Below are 17,882 nucleotides of genomic sequence, written 5' to 3' on the forward strand. Positions count from 1 at the left end.
CCAGGGTGTGGCCAAGGAGTGGGGGGCAGAGCCTGCAGGAATCTAAACTTTCAAACATATGGGGGTGGGGCTGCAAGGGCCTCCCAAACCCAAACCAAGAGCTTTTCACTGAATTTTATGTATTTTGGGTGTTACCCGGTGGCTCTTTCCCGCAGCTCAGCAAGGCTCAGACACATTTTTGTCATTCCTGAGTCTGGGCCTCTGCTTTGCGGCCTGGACAGACGGACGGACAGGATGGCCTGGACTGCCAGGGGAGGGGAAGGGTCTCCCCCTACCTCTTGAGTCAACATTGACTCAGCAGCACATTAGCCTGGCAAGTGACTTCCCCAACATCTTTTCCTTTCCCCCACAAGTAAGATTCAGACCCTTCCAATGTGTCCAGAAGTCATTATGTCTCTCACCAGGCCTTTATAAGCCCTCCTTGCCTAGTCCCCAACACACACACACACGGCTTATCCTCAGCAAAAGTAACAGCCTTAAGCTCCTGACCCATTCCCCACACCTTTCTCTAGTTCTCAGGTCATGAGGAAGTTCTGCCAGAAGTCTAACCTCCGTCCTTCCTTCTGAAATATCTCCTTTCTCCCTCTTACTCAGTCCACAAAGGGTATCAAGTTCCCTCCATGCAGAAACATTCTCTCCAAAATCCATTCCCAAAATTAGTGGAGGGGGAAAAGAGAGGAACTTGAAGGAAAGTGGAGGAGAACTTTCACTGCCGAACTGGATATTCCCAGTCTGGCCTGGGAGGGGAAGACTAACTACAAAATGTCGAGGTGGGAGCTAGGGAGCATGTGAGAAAGCCCAGGAGAAATGCCTGCTCCGGGGTAGCTTTTGGGATACAAAGAGGCCTGGATGGAGGTGGATGCAGACAGACAGAGACAAAGCAAGCGACAGAGACTGAGAGAGAAAAGGCAGAGAATGTCATGAAGAATGGGCAACAAGAGAGATGAACCAGGAGGATGAGGGACAGAGTTTCTGAAAGGCCAAGAGGCCACACACCAATGACAGACAGAAAGAAGCAAAAAAGATAGAATGGAGTCTCAGCCCAGAGGTTGCCAAGACAATGACACAGTTATCTTGGGATGAATATGGAGAGTAACAACCCCGCTGCAATCCAGATTAGGGTGGGGGCAGCATATATCCTGATTTAGGGAGACAGAGTCCCTGCCCTAGAAATGTCTGACCCAAGGGAGACCCAGGATAGGAGCTACTGCCTCCCATAGAATCTGGAAGGTGGGAGGAAGGAAGACAGGGCTCTTCAACCAGGGAAGCCAAGGCCTGGGGAGGCTCTTATCTCCCCAGGAGGATCAAGAAGGACAAATGCTTCTCCTGCACCATCCCTCACCTCTCTCCCAGGGAAGTTTTACACTGGTGCCTGGGGCCACTGCACGGGAAGCACTCCAGAGCCAACTGCTTCCTTCTCCAAACAATGCAGGATCCTGCTAACCAGGCTGAAATCTGGGACTGAACACAGAGGGGTGGGTCTAGGTTCTCCAAATACTTACACCCCACACAGTTAGCTCCACCAGGTCAGCGATCCTTGCATGGTCCTACTCAACTGGGCGATAAGCCCTCCCCACCACCATCCAGAGCTGGGGGACTTGAAGGCTGGTGAGCCCATAAAGCTAGGGTGGGGTGGGGTGGGGTGGGGACTGAAAAGAGACTGAGCTCTGAGCTTGGGGTTTTGATGTGCAAGGCGGAGACTGCAGCAGGAGGAAGGAAAGTTAGACGTAGGTAAGGAAGGGATCCCAAAGGTGAGGAAGGAGTTTTGAAGAATTGGGGAATTTGGACAAGATCTGACTCTGGCCAGGGCCTTGACTGACAGACATCCTTAGGAGGCCCAGTGATGGGGAAGTGGTTGGGAACAAAAAACTATGGAGAAAATGGAGGAAGGGGGAACAAGAATAGAAGGAAAGGAAGTCTTGTGAAGCAGCCTCAAACAACAAAATATTCCCCCAATCCCATAATCAATGTCCTCTATGTCTCTACTTTGTCCTACATGTCTACTTTGAAAGATGAGGCTAAGGGGAGATGTTCAAGGAACTGGGTCTGACCAAGGGAGAAAGGAGTTTGCAACCTTCTCTCAGAGAGCCAGGAGGCAAACACCTCAGCTTCATAACTCACTTCATCTGTCCAGCTTGTCTGATAACTGGTAATACACTGGCTCAAGGCAGTGTGTGGAGAGGGGTAGGAGAGAGGAAGGCAATCAGCCTCCTCCCTGAGCCAGATCTGCCTGGGGCAGCCTTGCCCACTACAAAATGTTCTTCATCTCAGCAGGATCCTCGATAACCCTTCTTCCCATTCCCCACCCCATCTGTTTCCCCATCTTCCTCATAGCAAGTACACTCAATTCTGTTTACTAGCAAGGAGTGACATTGCTCCCCAAAGAAAAAGGGACCTTGGGGTAAGTTCAGGCATAGCAGAGAAGGCAGAAGAGGCGGGGAAGACCCCCCAGGGCTGCTCCCCTGTTAGAAGAGCAGCAAGGCCTGTGAGAGCAGCAGGAAGGTTAGACACTAAGTCAGGTAAGCTGGGGCCAGGAGGCTTCCATCTCTCAAACATGAAGAAGGAAGTTATATGTCTGTGGGCTTGGGGCATGAAGGCAGGGGTAGGGATAAGGGAATCCCTTAGGCTGCCTGGATAGCGCTGGCCATACAGACCTGTGGAATTCCCCTTTCTGACCCAGAGTGGGTGGGACACATGATTCATATTCCCAATCCCAAGGTAAGAACAGCAATGTGTGTTTGGGGAGGGGTCCTTTCCCTGGGACTTTGGATACAGTTTGGTTTGAGCTGGGGTTATAGCTAAGGACTGAGTGAAAATTTTAAGAAAGGGGAGGGAGGCATTAAGGAGAACATATCTAGTCTCCATCTTCCACTCACTACCAACCAACTTGGTGTGGCACATAGAGCCACTTTAGGACCCTGGGGGTGACACTACCTGTGCCATTCCTGGCTGGGCTGGGAAAATTTTCTGTTCTCCAGAGACCGACCCCTTGCTTCTAAGTCCAGCATGGGGCTCCTGATGATCTCTTTCTCAATTTTTTTCCTATCCTTCTCAGAAGCTGCTATATCTAAACCTCTCTGCCTCAGTTTCCCTTCCCACCTCACAAGGCTGATAACAAGAGGAAAGAGCATGCATAAGAAAGAAAGTCATGAGCAAGGGTTGGCTGTGAGGGCTGGTCAGGAGGATATTCAGGACAGATCCTCTTTACTCCTTTTAAGCAGATAATTGAGGTGGGGGGAAAGCAGACAGTCCCCAAAACAAAATAATGAGGGCCACTGAATATACTGTTTTTTCTGGGCACAGCTACTTGCTCACTCCCTAACTTCCCTCTCTCAAATGAAGCAATTTGGGGGTAAGGGCAGAGAAGGAAAGATAATCTGGTTTCAGAGAAAAATTTTCCCAGTCCCAGCCTAGCAAAATTTAGAAGATGGAGGAGGGGTGCATGATGGTATTAGGCCCATTTTTTTCCAGGATGACAGGAGTGAAATGACAGGAAGCAGTGAGATCCCAACCCTTCTCAAGTCAGGGGCCCAGCCCAACCCCATGACCCCCGCTCCTGGCTTGGGCAACACTTGAACCAGTGACTCACAAGTAAGAGAAAAAAAATAGCTGACATAAAAGGGGAGGGGGCACCCCACTTCCCCAAAAGGACACAGTTCTAGCTCAGACCCAACTGTAGTATTCAAAGTGTGTGTATATGGGAGGAGCAGGGAAAACGGTGGAGAGAAATAAACACATTTACCAAAGGATCAGGGAACTGGGGGGTGGGAGTATAGCCATAACCCCCATCCAACCTCCAACTCTCCTTCCAGTCCAAACTGTGATCAAGCCAGAAGTCGGAGAGAATGAAGCCTTCTTGCAACCTCCCACCTCAGCATTCCAGGCCATTCTCAAGTCCCCTTACCCAACCATGACATCTGACGTCTTTTCATTTCTAAGCTCCCAGGAATTAAGAAGGAAAATTCAAAGTCACATAGCATCTCCTGATTCTCCTCCGCCCCCCAGTACAGCCCTATGGAGGCTACTGACTGAGGCCTGAGAGGGGGAAGTGCTCACTTCGGAACCCAGGCAGGCAGCCGGCTGGATCCTGGACCCAGGCCTCCAAGCCTGGTCTCCCAGGCCCAGATTCCACACCCAAGCAGGGGGCCCTCTCCGTGGCCTCCCTTTCCACCCACAGCCATCTCTCCGGCCTGGCTGCCCTCTGCTCAGCGGGGCACTCTTGACCTGGCTCCCCCTTCCACATTCAGAGGCCACTGCGAAAGCCCCCCGCCCCCCATTTGCAGCCCTACATTGCAAATCCAGATTCCTTCACAATTCAGATGCGGGCGGAGGGGTGGAGGATGCATGGGAAGCCGAGGCCCTCCCCAACCAGAGATAGGAAGACAAGGCCTCTGGATCCCGGGATCAGGAAAAGGGGGAACCCTCTTCTCCCTTCCGAGGCCTCTGGTCTTTGTTTTGGCTGGGGGCCCCCACGGAAGCATCATTTGCCCAGGGCCACATCCTCCGAATTGGACCCCCATCCCCACCCCCAGTCGGGACGCTGCTGTGTCAGCTGGACTGTGATAACAAAAGGCACCCCCTCCCGCGTCTCCCTTCCCCATCCAAACGCAGGAGTGGGGGCTGGGGAGTGGGTGTCCCCAGGGGTCCACGGGGGCCAAGGAATCTCACTTACCGTCGACAGCGGCCACGACCAGAGCTGAGAGCAAGGGCAGCAGCAGCAGCTGCGGCGGGGTCAGCATGGTGTGGGCTGATGCAAGCAGCAGCCCCCTACTCTCCGGTCCTGCGACTTCTCCCCTTTGCACCCCCCCCAATTGGGGGGTACCCCTTTTTCCTCCTTTCCTCCTCTATTCTTATCCTATCCTTCAGCAGCTTGCACCAGGGGCGTGGGTGAAGAGGCAGAGTTCGGAGCCCCTTGTGGAGGGTCTGCTGAAGAGGGTACGCCCCCTGCCCCCAAATCCAAACCCTTCACCCCACCCCCCCGCTTTTCTCTTCGCTCCTCTTTCCCCCTCCCTGAGCGCAGCTCACAGCCCCATCTCCGAGCCGCCTCCGGCTGCAAAAATGCACAATTGGGAGGAGGCGGGGTAGGGGGGTGGGGGCGTGGACCGGGTTGGGGAGCCCTTGGAAGAGGCCTGATGCAGCTCTGGGGGCTCCCCTCGTTTCCGCCTCCTCAGTGCCCGGGCCTGGAGCTCGCACCACTGTTCCCGGGACTGAGGTGCCGCGGGGCGGGCTGAGGGGGAGAGAGGGAGGGGAAGGGTAAAGGAGGGAGGGAGAGAAGGGGCGGGGAAAGAAAAAAGGGGGGGGGGAATGAGCTACGCGGCAGTCCTGTGAGTGCGCATGCGCTCCTTTGGCACGCTGCCCTGGGGAGGGGGAGTCAGGGCAGCTACGAGATTTGTGGCTCTGACCAGCGGCTCGACAGTGGGGGTCCCGTGGCCTCGGTAGCTCGTTTGGGACCGGGAGCGTCCTCTCCCCTGACTGGGCCTTTCCCTCCCTCGCTGCAAACTGCTGAAGGAACAGGGGTGCTTGGGCAGTGGGCGAGGACAGCGGAGCGACTTCTCTTTGAAACTCGGTCATGCCCGAGGATTTCAGGCCGGGTCTGGGGACCCCAGACCTAGGGGTCTGGGCCGAGGCCTCATTTCCTAGAGGTACCCTGACTGTGCCTCGCCTGTCTGGGGTGGGGGCAGAGGCCGCCAGTCCGCGGGGAAGATTCAGGAAAAAGGCTGAGCTTTGATTCGAACACTTTGTAAGACTGGGACTGGGGCCTGCGGCGGCGGGGGACGGGGTGGAGGAGGGGCCGCGAGGGCCCGCCCCCACCTCGCTCCGGGGCTCGGAGTAAACAGGGACACCCGCGGGGACACGCCGGAGCTTGTCGGCCCTCCTAGGGCTTGGGGTTGGAGCCCACCTTAGGACCCGCCCCGCCCTGCTCGCCTGGCACCGGGCGCGGGAGGGGCAGGCTCTGGTTTGGAGGGAGGTGAGTCACCGGCGGGTGGGGCCGCCCCCTTCACCCCAAGAGGTCGGGACTCATTTGTTTTTTTGTTTGGTGTTTTGTTTTTTTATACCTTCTGACTGGCTTCCCACCAAGTCGGGGTTTTTGATTCCGAGCAACAGGGATTTGGAATAAGATGAGGGACTCTGGACTCGAGTTCTAGGAGCCGTCTGCAGAGTGCCGGACCTTTGTCCCGGCCCTGAGCCGGTGCGGGAATGCTACTTGGAGTCCAGAAGGCGCCGGATGGTTTCCAAAGCTCGGTGAATGTGCTTCTGGCCACTGCCCCCTTCTGGGTGTTTTAACTTTCTGGGGGTCTGACTTTCTGGTGTCTGGAAGTCAGAGTTCAGGGAGACAGCAGGCGACTTTGGCTGCCAAAAATTGACGTTAGAGGTGAGAGTTGCACCAGGCTTCTCCCTTTTAAAATTCTAGTCAAGGAAGGATTCTAAGTCCTCCAGTCTGTCCCTGGCAGAAAGCAGAGCAGCACTGAGAACTTGTCCGTTCATGGCAACAGAGGAATCCAGAGGGAACTAGACCTTTCCCCCAAACCAGAGCTCCCTCTGGGCTCGGTTTGCTCCAGGCCAAGGCCACCTACCTTTAGTCTTCCAGGCTAGAAATCTCAGACTCTTTGCCAATTATGTCTAATCTTGCAAGCCTATGCTCAAGGTCTGTCATTTTTTCCTTTGAAATAAAGCTCAAATTTCCTCCTTTTCCACTGCCAGTTTTTTTCACATAGCCGTGGGATCTTATCCTATTATGCAGCCCTAAGGGCAAACACAGTGACAGGCACAAGCAGGGATTCACTAAATGTTTTTAATGAATGCCTACTAGGTTCCTTCCTCTCCCAGGACCCTCTCCCAATATTATGGCCCAAGTGAAATCAGATTGAAACAGATTTCAGGCATCTTTGAAAGGGAAAAGCTAGATGGAGTGACCATATGTAGCTTGTGAGGGGGAAGTCTCATTCCCTGCTAGCTATCTTACAAAGGTGAGTCTTTCTAAATCTGCTTTCCCTGTTTAGTCTCTTCCTGGCTAGCAGAGCTCTATTGGGTGTTATAGATAACTAAATCAAATATGAACTCCTCTCCCAGCCATGGATTTCCAAAGTCTGGCCTCAACCAACATGTCAATACTTCTTATTTGCTACCTCCCAACCCCTACTAGCTCATGCATGTGAATGTGTATTTATTTTTAACTTTATCTTATAAAATGGTAACAATTAGTGATTAAAAAACTCAGAGTATAGGAAGGCACAAGGTGAAAAGTAAACTTGCTGCTCTCCACACTCCCATTCTTCAGTCTGACCCTCAGAGTAACCACTACTGAGAGTTCCACAGGTCTCCTTCCAGGAGGTTAAAAAGAAAAAAAGATAAACAAATATACACAAACATCATTTAAAACCACAAATAAACTCATACAATGTATACTATTCTGTAACTTGCTTTTTGCAATTAATTTATCTTGACCCTTTCCCACATTACACACACACATCTAGCCCTCTTTTTATATTGGCTACTTGGAATCTCCTTGCTTGGGTTCTCCACAATCTACTGGGGATGCTGGGCACAGGTTATTTCTACTATGTGAACTGCTGAGAGTGTCTCTATAAGATGAGAGAATGCATATTTCTACCTGAGCCTTTAATTATACTGTTCTCTCAGTTCCTCCCTACCTTCCTCAGAAAAGCTCTCCTATTATTCTCCCTCTGCCCACTCTTCTGTTTCAAACTTGCACTCAAGACAGCCTCAGTATCTAGACATTAGCACTTAATTTTGCAGGTCTAGGTCTACCACCAGACCATAAACCCCTTAAGGGTAAGAATGTCTTTTATTTCTTTGTATCCACCCACTGTTAGGAGCTCTTGATTGATTGATGGGAAGGCTGCGGGTATTAGGACTAGGGGTGCCTGTGCTGGTGGAAGAGATAATCATAATTAATTCCTTTCAAATAGGATGAGACTGTAAGCATCTTCTCCGTATGTCTCCTATAGCCCTCATTATGAAATCCCTTTCTGCCTCAGCTTCTTCTCTTTCCCCCACTTCTATTGTTAAGAAGCATTTTACATCTTCAAATCGTTGGGTTGGAATTATAACCAAAATAGTGGGAAGTCAAAGAGGAATTCTCTGCAATCCATAATCAGGACACCTAGAATGGTGACAGTAGGCAAAGAAGTTAGTATGGGAGAAGATATCTTATTTTTTTGGACCTCCCAGCAAATCATTAAACATCTTTTCTTGTCTGAGTGTAACAGGCACTGGGATTGGAGCATTAAGAGGGCTGCTCTGGGATTGAATGTCAGACCAGAGACTGACACCACCTACTGGTCAGATAAAGAAGTGTAAATAGGAAGGGTGTTTCTGAAGGGTTTGGTGGAAGGTGGGAAGAGACCAAGATTTATTTAGTGCTTACCATGTACCAAGTCAAGCAATGGATTTTACATGGATTAGCTCACTTGAGTCTTATATAGCCACCTTGTGGCATAAGTGTTATTTCTAGTTTGTAGATGTGGAAATAGAGGCTCAAAGAGATTAAGGAAATTTGCCTCAAATCACAATGCAGATTGGAGCCCAGTTTTCAAACATTTAATAAACATTTATTAGGTATCTCATATGTGCCAAACACATTGGTGGGCACTAGGGACAAGAGATGGAAACACATAGTCTCAGACTTCGGTAAGCATATAGATTAGTGGAGTTGTGCAACAAGAAGACTGACAGTTATTACACAGGACCTTAGTGTCTATGATAAAGGCAAGTACAGATGGCCATGGGAACCAGGGTCAAAGCACAGCAGTGTAGATGATACCAGACTACACGTTGAAAGAGAAGGAAGAAATGACAGGAGGAAAGTGTTTTAGGCTATTGGACAAAAGCATGGAGGCATGAGGAAGTTTAAAACACTTGAGGAAGTTTTCTGACCCACCATCTGTGGTGGAACCACCACCAAGATGCAGTTTTTCTTGAAAACCCTTGAGAGGAAGGAAGACCATCACTCTCGAGGTTGAACCCTTGGATACAATAGAAAATGTAAAGGCCAAGATCCAGGATAAGGAAGGAATTCTTCCTGATCAGCAAAGACTGATCTTTGCTAGCAAGCAACTGGAAGATGGATGTACTTTGTCTGACCATAATATTCAAAAGGAGTCCACTCTTCATCTTGTGTTGAGACTTCATGGTGGTGCTAAGAAAAGGAAGAAGTCTTACACCACTCCCAAGGAGAATGAGCATAAGAGAAAAGTTTAAGCTGGCTGCCCTGAAATACTATAAGGTGAATGAGATGGCAAAAATCAGCCGACTTTGTCAGGAGTGCCCTTCAGGTGAATGAGGTGCTGGAATTTTTAAAAAATATATATATCTTTATTGATTTCAGAGAGAGGAAAGGAGAGGGAGAGAAAGAGAGAGATAGAAACATCAATGATGAGAGAGTCATTAATCGGCTGCCTCCTGCACACCCCCGACTGGGGATCGAGCCCGCAACCTGGGCATGTGCCCTGACGGGGAATCAAACCCCAATCGCCTAGATCTTAGGTCAACGCTCAACCGCTGAGCCACGCCTGGTTGGGCGCGGTGCTGGAATTTTATGACCAGCCACTTTGACAGACATTGTTGTGGCAAATCTCTGACCTATTGCTTCAACAAACCAGGAGACAAGTAATTGTATATGGGTTATAAAAAGACATCAACTAACATTTTTTTTAAAAAAACATTTGAGGAACAACTAATATGACTGAAGTTTAAGGTACTTATTGGGGAGGGTAATTGATGAAGAATTAGGGAGCCTTATTACAAAGGGCGATTTTAGCCACACTAAGGAGTTAGACTTTTTTTCCTAGAAGTAGTGGGGAGCCAGGTGAAAAATTGATGAAGTCCTTAATGCATCAGCCATAAAGCTGGAGAGGAAGAGGATTCCAGACAAAGGAGGTAGGATCAAGTTTACTAATTGGTTTATCATGTTGCCCTAGAGGATAGGGACAGAGAAAGCTGGGTCTGGAAACTTTGGCTCACATTAGAATGGTCTCAAAGTTCTCAAGTTTGGGCTGCACATTAGGCTCCTGGGGAGCTTTTAAAATCCCAATGCTAAGAAAAACTGGAGGACTTACACTTCACTTAACTTCAAGACTTAACCCACACCTGAAACCTATATGTTCATGTTAATCATTGTCATCCCAATAAGTTTAATTTAAAAAAAGGAAAAAAGACTTATAAGCTACAGTAATCAAGACAGTGTGGTATTGGCATAAGTATCGACATCCATGGAACCAAACAGAGGATCAGAAATAGACTCACACTTAAAGGTAACTTGATTTTTGACAAAGGTGTCAAAGCAATACACTGGAGAAAGGAATGTCTTTTCAACAAATGGTGCTGAAACAACTGAATAGCCATCTAGGAGAAATAAGTGAACCTTAACCCCTACCTCACACCATATGCAAAAATTAATTCAAAATGGATCATAGATCTAAGCTATAAAAGCTAGCATCATAAAGCTTTTAAGTGAAAACAAAATATCTTCATGACTTGGAGGTAGGCAAAACTTTCTTAAGTCATAGAAAGCAATAATCATAAAAGAAAAAAATTCATAAAAGAAACATTAAAACTTAAAACTTTTGCTCATCAAAAGACACCGTTAAGAAAATAAAGCCAAAAAGGTAAGCAAAATACTGATCTGACAAAAGACTGGTATTTTATATATATATAAATTTCCTATAACATGGCAATAAAAAAACAATCCAATTTAATAAAAAAATGGACAAAAGATATGAGCAGATACTTCACAAAATAACATATATAAATGGCCAATAAGCCAATGAAAAGTATTCAATATCTTTAGCCATCAAGAATATGCAAGTTAAACCACAATGAGATAATTCTCCAACTCACCAAAATGGTTAAACTTTAAATAACTGACAATACCAAATGTTAGTAAGAATGTACAGCTACTGGAACTCTTATACAGTGTTGGGAATGTAAAATATACTATTTGGAACAATATATAGCAGTTCCTTATAAAACTAAGCATATATCTTCCCTATGAACCAGCAATTATACTCTTAGTTATTCAAGAGAAATTAAAATGTACAGGTGAGGGCAAAAGTAGGTTTACAGTTGTGAGTACGCAAAACAGAGTTAATAAAACTATTGTAATTATCATAACTTGCATGTCTTTTTCTACATGAACAACCGTAAGCCTGCTTTTGCCTACCCCTGTATATATACATAAAGATTGGAAGAAGAATGTTCATAGTATTTTCTTCATAATAGTAAAAAACTGGCTACAACCCAGGCGTCTATCATTAAGAAAAAAAGAATAGCCCTGGCAGGGTGGATTGGTTAGATGGAGCATCCTCCCATATACCAAAAGATTGCAGGTTCGATTCCTGGTCAGGGCACCTTCTGGAGGTAACCGATCTATGTTTCTCTCACATCGATGTTTCTCTCGCTCTCCATTTCTCTCTCTCTAAAAATCAGTTTTAAAAACCATACCCTTGCCCAGTCAGGCGTTGCTCAAACAGTTAAGCATTGACCTAGGATCCAGGAGATGGTGGTTCGATTCCTGGTCAGGGCACATGCCCAGGTTCGGGGTTCGATATCGAGTCGGGGGCTTGCATGAGGCAGCCGATGAATGATGACTCTCTCATCATTGATGTTTCAACTCTCTCCCCCTCCCTTCCTTTCTCTGAAATGAATAAAGATATATTTTAAAAAAAACAAAAACAAAACCATACCCTCAGGTGAGGATTAAAAAAAAAAGAAAAAGAAAGGACAAACAAATTGTGGCATATCTCTGCAATGGGATACTACTTAGTAATAAAATATAAATGGACAAACTATGGATATACACAACAGCATGGATGAATCTCAAAACACTCAGTAAAAGAAGCCAGACATAAAACCACATCCTGTTTTACTCCATTTATATGAATTCTCAAGCAGGCAAAAGTGATCTACAGTGGAAAAAAATCAGAACAGTGGCTCTCCTGGGGGGGAGGGTGACGAGGATAATCTACATTTTTTCTTTTTTTAAAAAATTGTTTTAATTGATTTTTATTTATTTATTTTTTATTTATTTATTTATTTATTTATTTTTAAATCCTCACCCAAGGATATTTTTTCCATTGCTTTTCAGAGAAAGTGGAAGGGAGAGAGAGAGAGAGAGAGAGAGAATCATTGATATGAGAGAGACACTGACTGGTTGCCTCCAGCACTCGCCCTGACTGGGGCAGGGATCGAGCCTGCAACTAAGGTAAATGCCCTTGTCCAGAATCGAACCAGGGACCCTTCCGTCCTTGGCCCGACGCTCTAACCATTGAGCAAAACCAGCCAGGGCTATTGATTTTTAGAGAGAGAGGAAGGGAGAGAGGGAGAAAGAGAAACATCAATGTGAGGGAGAAACATCCATCAGTTGCCTTCTGCACATCCCCTACCGGGGATCGAGCCCACAGCCCAGACTGTGAATCAATGTTCCCTGACTGTGAATCAATCAGCAACCCTTTGGCGCACTGGACAATGCACAACCAACTGAGCCATACCAGCCAGGGCACAATCTACATTTTGATAGGGATTTGGATGTCATACAACAATCAAGTGGTGGGGGAAGGATTTGAACCCGTGTGGCCTGACCCCAGAAGCCATGGTTTTAACCACCATATTACATTGCTTTGCCCCTGAGATGCTTCAGCCTTGGGTGTGGATGAAATTACACAGAAGAGTCACCTGTGAAGACAAGAGACTAAGAAGGAGCACCCAGAGAGGTAGGAGGAAGACCAGGAGAGAGGAATCATGAAAACCAATGGGGGTAGAGCTTACTCAAGCGGGGCTAACTGTGGAATATTGCTGAGAGTCCAGTGAGAAAAGGTCAGGGGCAGGTCATCGTTCTTGACACCTAGGAGGACATGTGTGACATGGGTCAGAACAGTTTCATTGGACTGGTGGAGACAATGGCCATCTGGCAATATACTGAGGAAGTGAGGGAGGGAAGACAGTGAGTATGAATAACTTTTCAAGAAGCTTGGCTGTACAGAGAAGAGAAAGAGAGGTGACAGTAATTACAGTGCTAGTTAGAGGGCTGGTTGATGGTATCTCTCTTCACAGTTGCAACATGGTTGCAGCTGTTCCAGTCTCAGGTGTGGACTCGCCATTGAAGAACAAAATTTTTCCCAAGAGCCCCCTAAGGTCCTATTGGCTGGGGGAATGGAAATACTGTGATTGACTAGACCAATGAGATTCATCCCCTGACTGCACGGGAGGGGAACACTTGTACAAAATCCAGACTTTGCCTACAAGGGAGAAAGGCTTGCTGCTAAGTAGGCGCCATTGGAGCTTGCCCTGATAGTCATATAAATTCCTCTTCCTTTATAAGGGCCAGCTATTTCCCCTTCCATTGAGAATATGCGTAGCATGCAGCTTAAGGGCAACAGTGCTTCTGCCAGACTAACTGGATTAAAATTCCAGTTTACTTGTCAGCTCTTTGGCCTCGGATGGGTTACTTAAGCTTTCCACACTGCAATCTACTCGTCTGTAAAATGAGAGTTATCAGCACTATCCAATAGAACTTTCTGTGATGACGGAAATGTCTCATGTCTGTGCTAATATAGTAGCCATTAGCCATATATGACTATTGATCATTTGAAATGTGGCTAGTACCTCTGAGAAACTGAATTTTTAAATTAAAATTAAATAGCCACATATGTTTAGTGGCTACTGTGTTGGACACATAGTTCTATCTCATAGTATTGTAAGATAAAATCTACAGAGCTTAGATGTTTTTAAAGTAGGAATTGAAGTAATACATAAACCCTCACTAAATCTTAGTTATTATTTTTGCTGTCATCCACTGATGTCCTGCTCACTTTCCCACACTCCTGAAGACTTTGGCATCTGACTTACTGTCTCTCCCTTCAGGTCTTTTGCAAAGCTAAATGGCTTTAACATTCATGCAGGTTCCTTGCCCTCCTCAGCTCCAAGGACTCACCTCCACTTCGCCATAACCATTCACTCCAGTAGTCACAACCTGTACCACACCCTTTCAGGAGAGCTGGACTGAAATCTCAGCCCCTTGTCTCTGACCACTGCATTCCAGCCCTCTGGCTCTTTCTCCCCCTCGCTCCCAGGAAGGCTGGCCTTTAGCTCTATTGAGACTTCGAGTTCCTTGACTATTCTGTCCTTACCCACTGGCTCCGCATATCTTTACCTCTCTTCTTAAACCAGCCTCTGTTCCACACTGTTTCACCTCTATTTCTCCACTAAATGGTCTCCTCCATCTGAATTGTTCTCCTCTTTTCAGACTTACACCTTAAATCCCTCCTCTACACTACTGCTAGGGTACTCTCGCTACTAAATTCGGTCATATTACTCACCTGCCCTAAATCCTCTAATGCTCCCTATTCCAAACTACTACCCATTTCCAGAAGGTACCATGCTCCCATAGTATCCGTGCTTTTGCATATGCCCTCTTCCTGGTTTAACTTTTGTTCTTTGCCTAAATAACTCTTATTTTTCCTTCAAGGTTTAGTTTGGGCATCACCTCCTCCAGAAAGACCTCCCTGGTCTCCCCTATCCTCAACCTAGTCTGGGTGCCCCTCCTATGTACTCTCAGCACCTGTGCTTCACGGGAGTTAAAGCCCCAATTATCCTGGAGTATCAGTTTGTTAACTAATTGGACTCCCACTCTCTGCTTTAAGAGCCTAAGAACAGACACCCAACAAATTTTTTTTTTTGTAATTTTTTTTTTAAATATATCTTTATTGATTTCAGAGAGAGGAAAGGAGAGGGAGAGAGAGAGATAGAAACACCAATAATGAGAGAGTCATTGATCGGCTGCAGCCCGCAACCTGGGCATGTGCCCTGACCGGGAATCGAACGCTGATCGCCTAGATCCTAGGTCGGCGCTTAACCGCTGAGCCACGCCCGGCCGGGCAACCCAACAAATTTTTGTTGAATTAACTGGACACAGATTTTGGTTGGATTAGATTTGTTTGCTTGCTATCGGTTTGATTATACTTTTTAAAGAGATGGGAACATGTTTAAATGCTGAAGGTAAAACACTGTAATAATTAGAAATGAGAGGTTGCAGGTTTGGATGATCAAGTGCACAATGAATGGAACAGTGCTTGGGGAAGCAGAAGAGAGAGGCCCTGAGCACAGGTGGGGGAACATACCTTAGGCAGGGGCAGGGACACAGATACCCTCTCCTCCTCTGAGCCTGAGGGAGGGCACGGATGCTGACGATCATGTCTACTGGCAGGGAGCGGGAAACTGGGGGAGTTTCCAATCAAGGGCTTCTGTTTCCTCTAATCTAGGTAGTGGGTTGGTATCAGGTGGATGGAAATTTTGGGACAATGGCCAAGGTCTGAGAGACAGAACTGGCTAGGGGCCCACAGCTGCTTCCCACACTTTGGTAACCTTTTCTTTTTTCCCCTCAATCCTCCCCAAATCCCAGCCTGCTGCCCAGGGCTCCTGAACATAGCACCCAACTCATCTTGTCTGTGAAATGTACTGAGCTTCTGCCATCAATCCATCGCTAAGTTTAGTCCTTATGTAAGAGAGTGTATGTAAAACATTTAGCCCAGTGTCAGGTACACAGTAAACACTCAGTAAATGGTAGTCCTTATATTTACTAGCAAGAAAAAACGTCATCTTCTCTAGCTACACGGCAGTGTTTACAGGATGATATGATCCCCTGTCCTTCAGGAGCTTATGTTCTTGTCAGAGAAGAAGGATGTACCTGTAAAATAATGAAAAGGCAATGCAAAGTGATTTGTGGTGGTAACCAACATCCAAATGATGCTTTAAACTAATCACAACCTGCTCTAGTCGGTTTGGCTCAGTGGTTAGAGCATTGGCCCATGAACTAAAGAGTCCCAGGTTCAATTCTGGCAAAGGGCACATACCTCGGTTGCAGGCTCGATGCCCAGCCCTGGTTGGTGTGCAGGTGGAAGGCAACCAGTTGGTGTGTCTCTCTCACATTGATGTTTCTCTCTCTCTCTCTCTCCCTTCCACTCTCTCTGAAAAGCAATGGAAAAAATATCCTTGGGTAAGGATAAAAAAAAAAAAAATCACAACCTGCACTAAAATGTCTTTTACATCAAGACTTAGAACTCAGATACATATATAAAACAAACAAGTTTAATTAGGTACTACTTATCCTTACTTATTTGTGGTTTGCATTCTGGTATTTTCTATTCTACTTTGTTTTAAAAAAAGTGATGATCAATGTTCACTGTTATGAGTTGAACTGTGTCTCTTGAGCATTCATATATTAATATGTTGAATTCCTATGTCCCTTGAAAATTCATATTCATATGAGATACCCTCATTACCTCAGAATATGACCTTATTTGGAGACAGGGTCTTTACAGAGGTAATCAAGTTAAAATGAGGTGGTTAAGTTGGGCCCCAATCCAACCCAACTGGTGTCCTTAGAAAAAAGGGGAAATTTGGATATAGACTCACAGGGAGAGCACCATGTGAAAAAGAAGACCACCATCTACAAGCCAAGAAGAAGGGCCTAGAACAGATCTCTCTCACAGCCCTCTGAAGAGATCAACTCTTCCAACACCTCTAGTACTGTGAGACAATAAATTCCTGTTGTTTAAGCCACCCAGCTTGTGGTGTTCCATTATGGCAGCCCTAGCAAACTAATGCACTCAACAAATTGATTTTGTGACTTAACTCGGTTGCAACCTGCAGTGCACTGACAACAAATTTCTTTTTTCCTATGCTTTCTTTTGTGCCACTTGGTGGGATGGTAGAACCTGGAAGAGGGCAAGGCAAGTACAGCACTTACTCTCAGGCTCATGCAAGTGGGGTTGTCATTACTGAAAGTCTAGCCAACCCTACAATTGCACAACCCGAAGATGAGTGCCTCCTTAAATTTTGCATCCTAAATATGTCCCTAATGTAGGCCACGTAAAGTAGATGTAACTATTGTCTCTATTTAAGGGGTTGACACAAAGTAGAATCAGGCCTAAGCCAGATTTGCTTCTTACTTATGGGTTCTCTTCATGACATCACAGCATCCCCATCAGTGCAATCAGAGAGTATGACAATAAATAGCATTTTCTTACCAGTATTTGTTCTTCACTTTCTTACCCCCCAAAAGGAGGCAAAGTTAGAGACTGCATTCATTCCTCCACTTCTCTTGCAGAAGTTCAGGGGAACTTGGACCTTCTGAGACCCTTAGTTGATGAAGCCTGAATTCAGCCACTGTCTGCAAATATCTTCAGGCAGAATGGGCACCTGGGAGCACATACAAACTGTGTGTGCTGTGAGTGCCTACGTGCACACACTGAGATCCTGGGACAGATTCCCTGCTGGCCAACTCCACCCCTGCTCTCCCTCCTCTTCAATTCACTGCCTTCCAGACACAATAAACACATAAATACACATACCTCCAATAAGCTTTGTCTTAGTGGCGCTAATATTACCCCCCAAACCAGGAACCCCTATGTAGGATGGAGGCCCTTCTGCTTTCCTCATGTCTGGTTTATCCTGGGTTATAAAAATAATGCCTAATGTTTACTATGTGCCAGGCACTGTTCTAAGCCTTCACGTATATATCACATTGCACTCTCACAACCTTATGAGTTAAGACTATTATTTGTTCCATTTTACAGATGACAAAACTGAAGCACAAAGAGTAAATTGTCCAGAGTTGTGCAGTTAAGAATGTTGGCAGGATTTGAACCCAAGCAGCCACTATCCAGAGTCCCAGTTCTTAACTGCTATCCTCTGTTGCCTTGCTGGGCCCACACACCCTTGCATTCTTGCACACACATGCCGGTCCACATGGGATGGAACCGGGAGGAGCTGGGTTCTGGGAATCAGTACAGGCACCAGGGGGCAGCATAAGCTTAGCTTTGGCCCCTCAACCCTGCCCTGTTTGGGAAGGGGGGAGGAGTAGA

At 46.7% G+C, this 17,882-nt stretch overlaps 1 protein-coding gene and 1 pseudogene across 3 annotated transcripts in view; one reads left to right on the plus strand and one right to left on the minus strand.

Annotated features, from left to right (window-relative positions):
- Window positions 1-5,224, minus strand: part of LRP1 (LDL receptor related protein 1) — a 78,661-nt gene extending 73,437 nt beyond the window's left edge. For both annotated transcript variants that reach the window (XM_081129020.1, XM_081129019.1), the window contains exon 1: window positions 4,673-5,224. In XM_081129020.1, coding sequence (XP_080985146.1) covers window positions 4,673-4,739 — 67 coding nt within the window. In that variant the 5' untranslated portion in view covers window positions 4,740-5,224. The remainder of the gene's footprint in view (window positions 1-4,672) is intronic.
- Window positions 5,225-8,927: 3,703 nt separating this feature from the next.
- On the plus strand, window positions 8,928-9,634 carry LOC308552977 (ubiquitin-ribosomal protein eS31 fusion protein-like; annotated as a pseudogene). The gene is made up of 2 exons: window positions 8,928-9,296; window positions 9,528-9,634. The product of its transcript is annotated as a ubiquitin-ribosomal protein eS31 fusion protein-like (transcript).
- Window positions 9,635-17,882: the final 8,248 nt, after the last annotated feature.

This window comes from Miniopterus schreibersii (assembly GCF_964146895.1).
Source record: "Miniopterus schreibersii genome assembly, chromosome: 2".
Lineage (NCBI taxonomy): Eukaryota > Metazoa > Chordata > Mammalia > Chiroptera > Miniopteridae > Miniopterus > Miniopterus schreibersii.